Genomic DNA, 14,726 nt, shown 5'->3' with positions numbered 1-14,726 from the left:
TTGTATCCTCTGTGTGCTGTAGTGTATGAGCATGAATGTCATGTGCCTGGCCTGGGACAGACATGAGTTCCAATAAACGTCACCAAGTAGACTGTCAGCAGCATACTACAGCCACAGCGCAGCACCTCCCGTTCCCCACGTGTGTGTAACCCGTCACTGAGTGTACAGGTCACATGCTAGCTGAGCTGTTACATACCCGCCTCCTACAATCCTGCATACACGTGACCTGCTACGTCATTACCCCGCGTCCCTCTTCTAACGTCATTTTTCTATCCCGGGTAGTTCAAAAACCGGAATGTAAACAGTCGGGAATACGTCAGGGTACAAATACTGAAGGGATCTATCCACTACCATATCGGTATCTCCGTGTATTGCTCCTACCAGCATGGTGCGCCCACTGCCCCGGAACACCGTCAAGTCCGGGCTCAAGAAACGTCTCGGCGGGATCCGTCTGGATGGCAACGTAGACCTGCTGGTAAGGCCAAGCTGCCCTGTGTTAGGGCCACTGCCCGTGCATCCTTCCCAACCCCCCTCACGCACTGCCCGGCCGGCAGCCCCCGCCTAGGTGTACCGGCGATGGATGTCCCTGCTGGCGTTTCCCGGCACACGCTGCATATTATAGTCTAGTCTAGGCGGAGGTCCCAGCTGTCACTTTCCCGTTATATTTGTATATTGTGGCTCAGAGGTTCAAGCGTGATCTTCTGCGGCCACGATGTATATTCATTTTCTTCCTGCATTACCAGTATATTCCTCTGTTTTCTTGTTTTTAGTTTGGGGGTTCATATCATACAGTGCAGGGCTGCTTTCTACACCACCATTACTAGCTGCGTCCTTCTTAAAGTACTTTTGTCTTTATATAGTGATACTAGCTGCTGCCTGGGTGTTGTTACTTTTCTCCTCTCTATCTTCAGAACAACAACTCTCTCTTTTTTTTCTTAGCCCCGACCAAACGACCATCGACCAGCTTAGCCTGTTTACTATAGGAATGATCACGGGTCTTTAAGTCGTTTGGGGGTTGGTGCATATTGCTGGATGTTCGATATCGAACCTTAGTGAATCAGGCCCTTAGTGCTTGATTCAGAGTTGTATGCTAATGCTTTTGTGTTACAGAGTGATGCAAATTTCACAGATGCCGGAAGGTGTATTGAGCCATCCACTGGCAGCTTTGCGAATCAAGGCATTTGCGTCCAAAGACACAGCATCGGTCACGGATCATTCAATTATCACAGTCCTGAGCAAGCCATTGGTCCCGAAGAATGGGTGTGGTACATGAGACGCTATGCTTAAAAGGATCTCAGACACAGGGTGTGACACCCCCTGAAATGGTTCGCGATGTGCCTACGTTCTTTGCCACCACTCCCGTTACCTTCCCCAAATGATCACTATCTGTCAATCACACTGCAAGTAAAAAGTCGCTGCGAGTGACTACAGCAATGTACCTCCTTCCCAGGCTGTTTTGTTTGGGCTCATCGCCCAGCAGAAACAGCCCACCGCCCGGCACTCCAACCAGCCCCAATGTGCCGCGTCCCCTGTTGCCCAGTCACCCTCAACATGTACTTGTTGACACGGACACAGATGCCGGTTGTGACGCCGAGCTGCCATCCAGTTATAAACAGGGGACCGCCCCCTTCGTGGGATGGAGTCTCTGCAGCCTATCCAAGCGGAGTCTCTGTACTCAATCAGGATAGCCACGCAGAGGTGTGGACTCTGTGACATAGCGGCTGCAGCAGTGTCTCATAATAAAAGAGGTCAAGTAGAGCCGGATTTAGGAGGAGGAAGGCAGCGAGTACATCCTGGCTAGCAGTGTGTCTTGAGATCGGATCTTCGTTACTGATGTGATCCGAAGTGGTGTTCTACTGCTGAAGGGAGAGGGACCCTGGGTCATTAGTGCGGCTGCAGAGCAAAATGATTGGCAGACTGTTATTAAACTGAAAAGTTGATCTAGCTTTATGTGTATATAACCTTTTTGTGTTGGAAGTCCTGTGAGTGCTACTGCTCTACGTCTGCTACATACGTTGTCTCCCACAGAAGGCAAACGGTCATGCTGTTCTTCAACTAGGGAGTGAGTAGCAGCCTCTTTTCATTATCTGTCTCTGTCTGTCTGTCTTGATTTTTATATGTGATGGGAAAGGGAGCAACTGTCTAATTTCTTTTTGTTTTTCCTAAAATATGGGGGGGAGGGGGCGCTAGTCCCTTACTTTGCCAGGGGTGCTCGGACCCTTAGATACACCCCCGGCTCTCAGTGCGTCTGGCATTTGTGTGCTGCGGCTGTAACACATGTTGGTGAGGGTTCTGGACGTGGCGCATTGGGGCGGGAGGGAGTGCCAGGCAGTAGGTTGTACGGGGATGCGCCACATTGGAGCCAGGGAGAGTGCCCCAAGTTTAAATCATTTTAAGGTCAAGACTTAAAACATTTTATTATTGCGAAGGCCCCCACCCGGCTACTTCTTGATGCCACTCGGCTGGAAAAAATTTCTGGGGAGAACACTGTACCTTTTAACACATGCGCGGTGCGACTTAGATGCATGCGCAGATTATTGCTCATCTTCGACAACATCAGCATAGCGCACATCTCTGAATCAGGCCCCTACTTCCAGTATCCGTGACTGTTGGAGTGGCAGCACGCTTGGATCTGGCTAATTGCCCATAATTGGCAGGCATTACAAATAGAGGATAATGCCTGGAAATCAGCCAGTTAGCTTTAACATCTTTATTACGGAATGTAGTCTGGATCTCCACCGTCAGAATGGCGACTGTCACAATTCCGACAGCAGCATCCCGACAGTCACAATCGCAACACGTTTTGACAGTGAGTGTTAGGCACTAGGGGGAGGGTTAGGGTTAGGCTGTGGGAGTGGTGGGTTGGGAGTAGGCTGCCAGAGGGGTGGGTTAGGGTAAGGATTTGGGTTAAAATACTTACCAAAAAACGTTGGGATACAACTGTCGGTATTCTGACAGTCTGCATTGTGACCGTCGGGATCACGAACCCAACCCCGTCATACAATAGCAGTTAGTTAGCCTATAATAAAAAAAAACATTGTTTCATTTTGGAACTGCGGCTATTACTGATTTGCTCGGTGAGTAAGTAGTATCTCGTCATTCATTTAGCTGAGATAATCTAAGTCTAGATACGTAACTGATTTTATTCACAATCCATGATTTTCTGAGATGAACCATCTTGATAACATTGGATTTCCAGTGGGCACTCTACTCCATTATCATTCCTATCTGAATGATTATTTGACTTTTAGAATATGAAAGGTGCTGTTTTTAAATTGACTATCGTATAGAAGTGTCCACACTGCAAAATGTGCACGATAATTGCTCATCGATTCCGACAAATGTTGTGCAGCAGGCCAGATTAAAAGTGTCTGATTATTGCATAGGCAGGATTTCTCAACTGCAGTCTTCAAGCACCACTAACAGGTCAGTTTACTGGATATCTCTAATCATGCACAGATCAGCTAATCTATTTTACAGGGCCAGCAGTTATCCCACCTGTTTCCACAGACAAAAAACATGATCTGTTGGAAAATCTGAAGCTGGGTACACACTTAAAGATTTTCTGTCCAACCATCCAACTAGTTGATTGGTTGGAATGAAAATCTGGTAATCAACAATTTGCTCCCAAATGCTGGAAAATGTGCAAAAATTGTTGTTTGAACAAATTGTTTAGATCAAACATTTAACAAACTTGTCTGAACGACCATTTTCATCTGTTTTCTGGCATTTAGGAGCAAATTGCTGATCATCAGTTACTCCCATACGTTACCAGATTTTCATTCCAGCCAATCAACTAGTTGGATGGTTGGACAGAAAATCTTTACGTGTGTACATAGCTTTAGTTAGGCTAAATATCTACCTGTTGCTCTCCTGGTGCACTCAGTTTGGACAGTCATGAAAATAGAGGTTAGCAAATCAATGCCAAATTGTAATAATGATGGTAATACTAAAATGGAAACTACTTTTGACCTTTGTTACATGAGTGCTGATATTGTTGCTCTTGATCTATTGATCACTAGTTTGATGACTGTCCAGGCAACATGCAAGTGGTTGGTAAATCTGGTTAGGTATTGCCTGCAATCTGTCACTGTGTGCTCATACTAGACCTATGTAACCCAGACACTCAGGCTGGTTGTTTGCAGAAAGGTGTGATAGAGTAACTGCTTTGCTGGAAATTACAATGCTTTAGGGCTATTAGTAATGCTATTTTTCCCTCCCTCTTTTTAGATATATCTCAACTGTGTGCTGTTTCTGAGGAGACTGGCGACAGAAGCTCGTTCAAAAGCAATTGAGGATAAATGTTCTGTAATAAAACCTGCACATATCAGAGCAGTGGCAAAGGTATCACCATTCTTTGTAGTTGTAAACTGTACCATTTTTTTTTTTATTTGTAATTCAGATTTTCCTGGTGTAATGCTTTAATAAAACAATAACCTTTTCCTTTTCTAACATAGAATGGAAGAATGTCAGGTCTGATCTTTTTTACTCTGATTCCTGGACAATGGACTTGTGTAAACATGTTACGCTACCAGGCAAAATAATGAACTTTAAAATATATACAGATGTGTCCTCACTCGTCTTTGCTGCAGTCACGTCAAACATCTCCTCTTGTCACGTTTGGTCCTGCAAGACTCTGCTAGCTGTGAGCATCTTTTTTTTTTGCCGAAAATGCGTCTAAGTCGCGATTTGACTAGGAGACACTAGGGGACTGTGCTGATTAATTTGATATGTGACACTTGTATATCTGTGTGCGACTAAAGCTGGCCACACACTAGACCAACTTACATCCAACCAGCCAACTTGTTGATTGGTTGGAATGAAAATCTGGTAAGGAATGAAAGCAAATGACAATCAGCAATTTGCTACCAAACGCCGGAAAATGGATAAAAACTGTTGTTTGAACAAATTGTTTAGATCAAACATTTAACAAACTTGTCTGACGTCATTTTCATCTGTTTTCTGGCATTTACAAGCAAATTGTTGATCATCATTTACTCTCATTCCTTACCAGATTTTCATTCCAACCAATCAACAAGTTGGCTGGTTGGATGTAAGTTGTTATAGTGTGTGGCCAGCTTTAGTCTCTCAATCAGCATGCAAAGTGTTACGATGCAGTGGCCACAGCTTTTTTTTTCACTCCAAGTTCCGTTTATTGTCTTAAGCTGTCTACACAATTAAGCTGGGTACATTGATGCGGAGAGCAATGGCCATGCTGCATTCGACAGCATGGCCCTCGATAACGACATCTCCTGTTGGCCCCGCGTGTAGGCCCAATGGAGGATGTCACGCGGGAGCGTGCATCGTCTTGGACATAGCGGGTACACACTAGACCATGTGCCCGATATGACAGTCTGATCCACCAAATTGGATGACATGTCATCTAGTATGTACCCAGCATTAGTCGCACACAGATATACAAGTGTCACATTTCAAATTAATCAGCATTTTCTGCAAAAAAGACGCCTGAATCTAGTTGAGTGCCACAGTACCTGACGACTCACACATGCCAGGCATTTTGCACTGTATGGGAGATTGAGGCTAGATGAGCAAGGGCACATCTTGTACGCCTTTGTTCCTGAACCCTAAAGCTGTATCAGATCTAGAGAACAGAGCTGGTACATCTTAACAATTTTTTCTTTTCTTTTTACAAACTGTCTGGTGTAATGATTACATGGTAACATGTGACAATTACAGTTTAATAAAATAAGTTTAATATATTTAATACTTAAAATTACTTTTGCGTATTGTAGCATAGCTGCTGTGCTGCAGCGTCCATCTCTGACACTGATGGAGGGGGTAATTTAATCTAGTATCTGCTTTTTCAAATTGCTTATTTTTAAAACGCCAATTTTATCAAAAGTTTAAAACTCTCCAGGAATAAGTCAGAAATTGTTATTTAAAAAATTGATGCTTAAATTAAAGATACATTTACCCCAAATAGTTGCAGTGTTTTGCCATATAATTGATATGGGTATGCGATATATATTTATACAGGGGCTTTTTTTTTTTTTTATAAAAAGTAATGCTTTATATTTTTTTTAAGTGAACTACACTTGCCATAATTCATTCTTTATTCAGTATTTAGCTAATATTTGTATTTTGTTTTACAGATTGTCCTGAAAAAGTCAAGAGGTTAACAGTGTAATGAAGAAATTCAGTGATTCAATTCTTGTTGGTAGCATAAGTCACATTGAAAATTAGTTATCTTCTGTATGATAAAGTTTTTAACTTTTTCTATATACCTTTTTTAAAATTTATATTTAGTAAAAAGCCTAGATATAGTCTAAAGATGCTTTGGTAAAAAGGTATATCTTGTTAAGCCAAGTAAATTATATATATATATATAATATATATATATATATATTATATTTTTAATGTTTCTGCACTTTAGGGGCAAGTTATGAATAATATTTTTGTATAACACAACTGACTATACAATGTAGCAGCACCGAGTCCTGTTAAAATATTCAGTTCTCTAAGAAAATAAAAGAAATTAAAAAAAAAAATAGTGTATGAGCAAAATTGCTTAGAACTATGTATTGCTTTGATTTCTATCAAGGTTTCTTAACACATAGCTTGGTACACAAACATTCCTTCAAGCCCCCCTAAACTTTTGATCCCTGCCAACAAATAAGTGTCTTCATAATTCATTTAATGTACACAAGTAACTACTTTTTTTTTTTTTTTTTTGTAACAATCTTTTCTTAAAAAAGCTAAAAATGTGTTGAGAAATTGGTTCCAAGTGTTAGAGCAATTATAACCACATTGGCTTCTATGAAATAACTTAAATGTTTTTACTTTAAATATGGCTACAATGCTGAATTTGGTGTTTGCCCAAAATGTCATATGACCAATGCCACATTTATTTCATAGTATATGGGAATGTAGAAAATGAGAAAATGTTGGTGTAAGGTAGTTCAATTTCTTAATAATATGTTCTCCCTTCCTTTAACACCCAACCCGTTAGCATGTATTTGTGAAAACTTGAAATTGTGGAACTTGGACCCGGATAAAATCACTAAACTCCATTTTCTGACTTTTCTTAGTTATTCTTATACATTGGACCAGTAAACCCTCCCCATCTCTTTCTGAAGTTAAAGACAAAGGGCCAAATGTAATAGGGTGAGAGTTTAGAAAATGTGCGAGTTATCAGTAGCCTCTCACTTTGATTGTGCTTTAGCTTCAAAATAGGAAAACATCTGGATGAGAGTTTAAATCGGGAGGTTTTTTTAGGCAAAAAACATGTATGTTTGTATGTTCTCGGACTCTATTACATTGGCAGAGTTTAAAAAGTGTGAGAGAACTCTCACCCTATTACACTTGGCCCAGAATGTTACAACTCCTTTACTATGATCGTCACTCAGCCATACCTAACATTTTTCCACTCTTTTATTAATATTATCAGAGATGGGAACCCTTTATCAACACTTTAGAAGTATTGTCTCAAGAACACATCATTAAGCTTAAAATATCTCTATTCCTTTATATTTATGATGTCCATATATCATATCTTTATTCTAGTCTAAGACAAGCTAATTATTTATTCCCCTCCAATGTCGTTTCCTTCTGCTTACCTCTTATGCAATTTCCCCTGTGGTCCCCCCATCGTGTTGTCTTTCTCTATTTCTTCTCCCCTTTTCTGCCACTTTTTGTTATATTAGGTATGACAGTTATTTTTCTTTGCATGTGTAGTACTACATTTTAGCAAGAGCTTGAATAATGATGTTTTTCTTGTTGTAAACTTTGGAATAGGAATCTATCCTCTTGCTTTCCACTTTTCTAATTACTGTATGCGATCTCCTTTCATTGCTTCCCACCATACATTATGGTGGTTGTTTCTTTCTTCATTGTACCTCATTTTGTGAAAATCAGTTAACTTAAAAAAAAAAAAATGCTATTTTCACCCCTCTGCAACAGCTTGCTATTTTAGGAGGATGGTTCTTGTAAGACAGCAAACCAGGAGTGTGCAAGCGATGCCGCCGTGCAGGGCACTGTCTGCTACGTGGCCCCTGCATCTGGCTAACAAGGAATGGCACCCTGCAGCCATTATCACTGTTGAAGTGTCCTTTGTATGCTCCAGGCATGCCCCAATGCAACCTGTACACCCTCCCAGAGCATCTCTGGGCAATTCTCTTCTTCCTGGCGACTGGCTGCTCCACCCCCCTGGGCATGAGTAATACATTTTCTTTTTTACTTTTGGGATTAATTGTCCTTTTCATCAAGGTTTCTACATAATAAGGTGAAGACCAGCTTGTTTATGGGAAGATAGTTGAAAATAAAGCCCCTTTTTAAATATGTATTGGTAAAATAAGCTTTCTACGAAGTAGTTGAAATTGCTTAAACCTGGGGTAAAAAAAAAACACTTTCACATACTGCACCAAATAACAATTTGTTCAAGACAAAGTGATGTGTTAAGTGCCTAGCTGATTACTATTCCAGCATTCGGATTTATTGCTTTAGTTTTATTATCTGCAAAGTGCATCTATGAAGTTTATAAAGCACATGCATCTTATTTGTCTGAGTGGAATAGTTGTGGCTAATAGCACCACCACAGCCTTCTGTTTTTAAGTGGGTGACGTTGTATTGTGGGAAAGGGCAGTTACTGTGCGGTCACTGAAATGACACACTTATTTGTTTATTCTAAACTCTGGTTGCTTGCTTATGATCGCAAGGCTGGCCGCCGAATTCAACTGGAAAATGTAAAGTTTGATCAAAGCATGATAATTTAGCCTGCATAATATGGATACAGTATTTCAGCAAAAACTGTATCCTCGTCTGATTTACAAGGGAATTTTTAATATACTGTATGTGTGTATGATATATTACACACACACATGTGTTTGTTACTAACATCATAATAAAATCTTGTTCCATATTGCCGACTGTGGTCAAAGAGAAGTAGTGCAAAGCTTGTAAAGATTTAATGAATGGTGAGTGTATGCTTTACATAGTTTTGCGTTCTCTGCAAGCACAGAGATATTGCTGGTAATCCTCTGTCATTTATAATAAAGTTACGTAGGATTATCTTCAAAACATAAGACTTGTTCACCACTAACTATTGTGGTCAGATTTTAATAGAAGCCATAGACCTATTCTTTCTGTATTTACTTTGTCAACTTGTGTTCTATTAAAGTATTTCCAAGGTTGTTAGCCTTTAATATATACCGAAATCAAACAATTTCACAATGTAACCAAATCGTATCCACTGTCAAACTTTATACATACTACTTCAGGAAATCACTTGAAACCTTCTGGTAATATTGTTGTTTGAAACACTTACAAAAAGCAATTGTGTGTGTGATTCTTTTATCAGCAGTGACTTGATTGTGAGTAATGTATTAATATAGCACTACCTCCTTCTTTTTTTTTTTTTTTTTTTTTTACTGTTCAGTACTTTTTTTGAGTTTTTTGGGTAGTTCGTTTTCTTCATTTTAAACTGCAGAAATATACCTCCAATATATTTTTCTCCATCTATCTGGGGGACACTGCCACCTTGAGGTTGAGTTGCAGATGTGTCCACATACATGGCGTAGCGTGACTCTGTAGCGCCAAGCGTGATTTAGTGCAACTTTTTATGTTCAAATGTCTTATTTGCACATTGATATGAATAGGACACACAATTCGTTTCTGTTGATTAAAATGATATGCGGCATGCCTATATTCTATGTGCAACTGCAGTTATATCTGCAAGCTAAAAGCTATGGTACAGTGTCAGCGGTTGTAATACTGTAACGCAGCATTTTGCATGCAAATACGCCTGCAGTCACACACACAATATAGGCATGCGCATATCTCTTTGATCAGCAGAAACTGCTTGTGTGTCCTATTCACATCGCTGTGCAAATAAGAATTTGAAGGTATAAAGATGCTTGGCGCTTCCGAGTCGCACGGTGCTCATGCGTTCTGTTTAACGCGAGTTATAGTGTACGGAGGTAAGATGTATGTGGACACATCTGTGTGTCCAGAAATAGCACTTAATAGGTTCATTTCCTTTAGTGCATATAGGCTCCGCCTAAAAACTGTACATCAATTTAGAGTAGGGGACAGCACGTAATACCCTGTACCGAGTACCCTGGTACTCGGAACAGTTTTAAATGGCAAGCTAATACAAACACAACACCGCTGACTGTGTGTTATCCAGCTGCAGTGTGTTTTGTTTTAGCAGCCAATAAGAGTCAGACAGACTCTTATTGGCTACTTCACCCAGGGCTGGCATTGGGCTGGAACTCACTTATGAGCTCCGCCTTCCGGCTCCAGCAGTCGGTGAAGGGAGATATGTCATGATGTCTCTCCCATAGTGCCTAGCAGGACGGGAGAACCAGATGGTGGCGGGCGAAGGATTGGGGATTCATGTAACTATAAGTTTGTGTTCTGTGTGTTTTATGTGTAAGGGGTACTGCATAAGGGGCAATGCTACTGGGTACATTAAGGTGCATATGGAATGGAAAGGAATGTTCCCAGAGTGACAAACTGGTGTGTCGTGTTGACACGCCCTCATTTTTCAGTGGCCGCGTCCCTTGTGTCGTGGGCACGCTCACTTTTTAGCATAGGTGCCTTCGGAGCATGCACACAGTTGGGGGCGTGGCATTTTTCATCTTTCCCTCTGCACCAAATACCCTAGTTATGCCACTGCTTCCAGGACTCCTTGTTTTTCTTTACATTGAAGATAGTTCTTAATGACTTTGGCTCCAAATTTATTCTCCAACAGGACAACCCAAAACGTATAGCCAATCAGATGCTTCCCTGATGGTATTGCATGATGGATAAGTACCTGCCTGTATTTCTCAGCATTGAAAACGCCATTAATCCGGACCAAATCCCCAACTCCATTTGCTGAAATACAGCCCCAAACTTGAAAGGAACGTCCACCATGCTTCACTGTTGCCTGCAGACACTCATTATTGTACAGATCTCCAGCCCTTTGGTGACCAAACTGCATTCTGTTACAGCCAGATACTGTATTTTAAATTTTGACTAATCAGTCCAGAGCACCTGCTGCCATTTTTTTTATATTTTCGTGCATAGTTCAGTTGATTGTCCTTGTTTCCATGTTGAAGGTATGGCCTTTTGGCCGCAATTGTTCCATGAAGACCACTTCTGGACAGACTTTTCCAAATAGCAGATGGGTGTACCTCGGTCCCACTAGTTTCTGATGGTACTGCTGGGCATCTTCTAATTTCAAAGGCATGATTTGTCTTTCATCTGGTGTACTAAGTTTCCTTGGACGACCACTTCATCTGATGCATGAAGTGTCCTTGGCTGACACTTGTCCTCAATGTTGCCCGTTTATTTGTGCTTCTTCAAAAGCGCTTGAACAGCACATCTTGAAACCCCAGTCTGCTTTGAAATCTTTGCCTGGGAGAGAACTTGCTGATGCAGTTTAACTACCTTGTATCTTGTTGCTGTGCTCAGTCTTGCCATGGTGTCTTCCACAACCTTACCGTTGTAGCAGAGTTTGGCTGTTCCTCGCCCAGTTTTAAGCCTCCTACACAGCTGTTTCTGTTTCAGTTAATGACTGTGTCAACCTACATATGAAAATGATCATTATCACAGTTTGGTATGATTGGTTAATTATACACCTGACTATAATCCTACAAAATCCCTGACTTTGTGCAAGTGTACCTAGAAGAATTGATGCTGTTTTGAAGGCAAAGGGTGGTCACACCAAATATTGATTTAGATTTCTCTTCTGTGCATTCACTTTTTTTTTTTGTTATTTGATACAAAAACTATTAACACGTCTATTTTTGAAAGCATTCTCACTTTCTTTTTCGGGGTCCATAGGGATCCACAGGGATACCATGGGGTAATGTAGTTGGAGAGGTCCAGGCACCAAACAGTTAAAGTTTTCCGCTCCCAGGATACACTGGGTCCTCCTCCATATATACTTGTAGCCACATGCCTTCAGTTGTTCATTTGAGTCAGAAGTACTCAGCGTCTGTATTAAGACGCAGATAATGCGACTCGATCTTCCTCTGCTGGGCCAAAACATTAGTAATTGTGCTGGCGATTTCGGCAGGTCTCGGCTTGATAGCAGTGACGCTGGGACTGCAACTGGACGCACAGAGATGACAGGTAAGGCGATTCCTCGCTTATGGGGAATCGCGCGTGGCAGTCCTTGCTTCTGGTGTCAGAGAAGCACCAAAAGTTGCTGCTGCAGGGACTCCAGGATTGTTCACATCCTCACTAGACCACCTTATCGTCTGATGACGAGGATCGGCAGCAGACGCATACCTGCTGCCATGAGGCCAGCGTATCCGACTGGTTAATGCAGCTTAGGGGAGGTAGGTGCTCCCCTGGCAGCTCCCACCCCCCCGACCCAGATGCAGTCCTTCAAAAAGGTTTTGTGCCTCTGGGTTGCTCCGTCTACCCTCCACGTGTTTATGAGATGCTCGCAGCCCACTATTGGTGTGCTACTGTTTGTCTCAGAAGTGTTTGGGTCAGTCTTCATGTATACCTCTCCCGTGGTTAAGGTATACAGTGCTCTATATCCTACCATGCCTCGTGTTTGAGTAGTTGATTTAGAGTATAATGTGATTTATATTGCGATTATTTACATATACATTGTATGTGACTGTTTGCTAGCTGCTGTATTGATACTGTCCTTTTATTTATTGCTATCAATTATAGCATCACTGTGTTTTCTCTCCATCCCTCTGGGGTGTTTTTTTTTTTCCACTGGGTACTTCACATTTAAATTGAATTTGTGAAGGCTGTCACATTGCATTTGTATTGTTTAGTTTACTTTGAAAAATGTCAAGAGATAAAGGTAAACAGGACGTAGAGGCTCCTGTTGTAAATCCTGTAAGACAAGTTTGTCCTCACAGGATGTTGTTAAGGATGGTTTGTGTATTGCCTGTTATGAAGAGCCACATCAGTCCAATATACAAGAGCCATCTTGGGTATCATCTTTGTCTCAGGTAATGAAGCAGTTTGTGAATAGCATGGCTGCTCCCACAGTGCCTTCTTGTATGGGGTGTTCAGAGCATGCTATATTTATGCCTCTTATGCATCCTCCTTGGGGGAATGTTTACGGCCACTCTAGTCAGAGTATGGGACCGCCAAATGTTGAAAACCAAGATGGTTATTACTAAGGCGCCTAAACGTGTATTATCTGCTCAGTTTATGGATTCAGATGTATCATCAGAGGAATCGGATGATGTGCAGGGTTCTTCTCCAGAGTCTAGCTCGGGAGAGAAGGACCTTCCATCAACAGGGGATGTTCCTTCTTTGGTGAAGGCGGTTAAATTAATCTTAGCTATTCAGGGTGATGAACCAGTCCCTAATAAGAATGCTTTACTGTTTAATCACCCCCGAAAGGGGGTAAAAACAGAGTTTCCTATATCTGAGTAGTTCACTGAGCTTACCGAGGAGGCATGGGGTATCCCGGATAAACTGTTTTATGTCAATAAAAGATTTAACATCGTTGTATCCTTTCCCAGCTTCTGCATGTACTAAGTGGGAGGTTCCTCCTACTGTGGATGCTCATGTATTGCACTTAGTTAAAAATGCTACATTGCCCATTTCATCGGCATCCTCTCTCAAGGATGCTACAGACAAAAAGATTGAAGCATGTCTTAAGACAATATTTTCAGCTTCTGGAGCAGTTAACCGTCCAGCTATGGCCGGAGCTTGGGTGGCTAGAGCTGTTGAAGAATGGACAGGAGCATTGGAAGATATTCTACCAGAGAACAGATGATTTTTATCTCCCATTTACAGGTAGCAGATTCCTATTTGGGAAGAGCTGCAGTGGATGCTGGAATTTTAGCATCCGTAGCAGCACGCAGGACCATTTGGTTGAGATCCTGGAAGGCTGATACAGGATTAAAGAAGGCTCTGGAAACTTTACCTTTCCAGGGAAAGATACTTTTTGTAGCAGAGTTGTTTTTTTTTACCCTGGCAGCTTCAAAATTAGCAGGATTGCCATCTATGCCTACAGTAAAACCTAAGCAGTTTTTTTTTTTTTCTTCCGGTCTTTTCGACCTCAGGGAAGAGCAAAGGAATACACTGTCTCCAGATCAGCTAGTTTTCGCAAGACAACAAGGTGACAAACTAGGAGGTCGGGACCAACAAAACGTCCAGTTTCTAAACAGGGTGACAAATCTTCAGCGTGACGGGGTGGGCTTCCTCCTGGGAGATCCCAGGGTGGGAGGCCAACTTTTTCAATTTGCTTCCGAGAAGTGGTCTCTCAGGGGTATGCCCTCACTTTCAGGAGGCATCCTCCCCAGAAGTTTTTTTGCACAGAGCCCCCCCCCCCCATCAGATGCGGTCAGGGCTATGGCCCTTCAGGAGGCTACTCAATCTCTACTGGAGGCAGGGGTACTAATCCCGGTCCCTGTGTCACAACAGAGAAGGGGTTATTATTTCCATCAGTTTTTGGTTCAGAAACCAAATGGTGCTTTTCGCCCTATCCTGAACATCAAAACCCTCTACAGGTTTATCCATATTCCCAAGTTTCATATGGAAACTCTCCGGTCAATTGTTTTGGCAATGGACCCTGGGGAGTTTATGGTTTCCCTGGACGTTCGGGATGCGTATCTACATGTTCCCATTATGTCATCCCACCAAAGATCTCTATGGTTTGCTGTCCTGAAGCAATATTACCAATTCAGGCACTGCCTATTGGTCTGTCGACAACCCCTTGGATCTTTACCAAAATCATGGCAGTCACAACGGCTTACCTAAGGCGTCAGGGTATCAGAATACTTCCATATTTGTACGAC

At 41.9% G+C, this 14,726-nt stretch overlaps 1 protein-coding gene across 1 annotated transcript; it reads left to right on the top strand.

The window, feature by feature from the left end:
- Window positions 1-212: 212 nt before the first annotated feature.
- On the top strand, window positions 213-7,060 carry CENPW (centromere protein W). The gene is made up of 3 exons (XM_088443062.1): window positions 213-475; window positions 4,231-4,344; window positions 6,114-7,060. The coding sequence occupies exons 1-3, from the start codon at window positions 386-388 to the stop codon at window positions 6,138-6,140; spliced, it is 231 nt and encodes a 76-aa protein (XP_088299188.1). The 5' UTR covers window positions 213-385; the 3' UTR covers window positions 6,141-7,060.
- Window positions 7,061-14,726: the final 7,666 nt, after the last annotated feature.

The sequence above is a fragment of the Taudactylus pleione genome, unplaced genomic scaffold, assembly GCF_031769625.1.
Source record: "Taudactylus pleione unplaced genomic scaffold, aTauple2 ptg000326l, whole genome shotgun sequence".
Taxonomy (NCBI): domain Eukaryota; kingdom Metazoa; phylum Chordata; class Amphibia; order Anura; family Myobatrachidae; genus Taudactylus; species Taudactylus pleione.
The sequence above is the reverse complement of the archived record's forward strand: the minus strand, read 5'-3'. Positions and strand labels throughout refer to the sequence as shown.

What these genes read in the sequence shown, in the direction of transcription:
- CENPW (XM_088443062.1), top strand. Translation starts at nt 386, where the DNA reads ATGGTGCGCCCACTGCCCCGGAACACCGTCAAGTCCGGGCTCAAGAAA. An exon ending in ATGGCAACGTAGACCTGCTG is followed by an intron (nt 476 to 4,230) that starts GTAAGGCCAAGC and finishes CCCTCTTTTTAG; the next exon opens with ATATATCTCAACTGTGTGCT. An exon ending in ATATCAGAGCAGTGGCAAAG is followed by an intron (nt 4,345 to 6,113) that starts GTATCACCATTC and finishes TTTGTTTTACAG; the next exon opens with ATTGTCCTGAAAAAGTCAAG.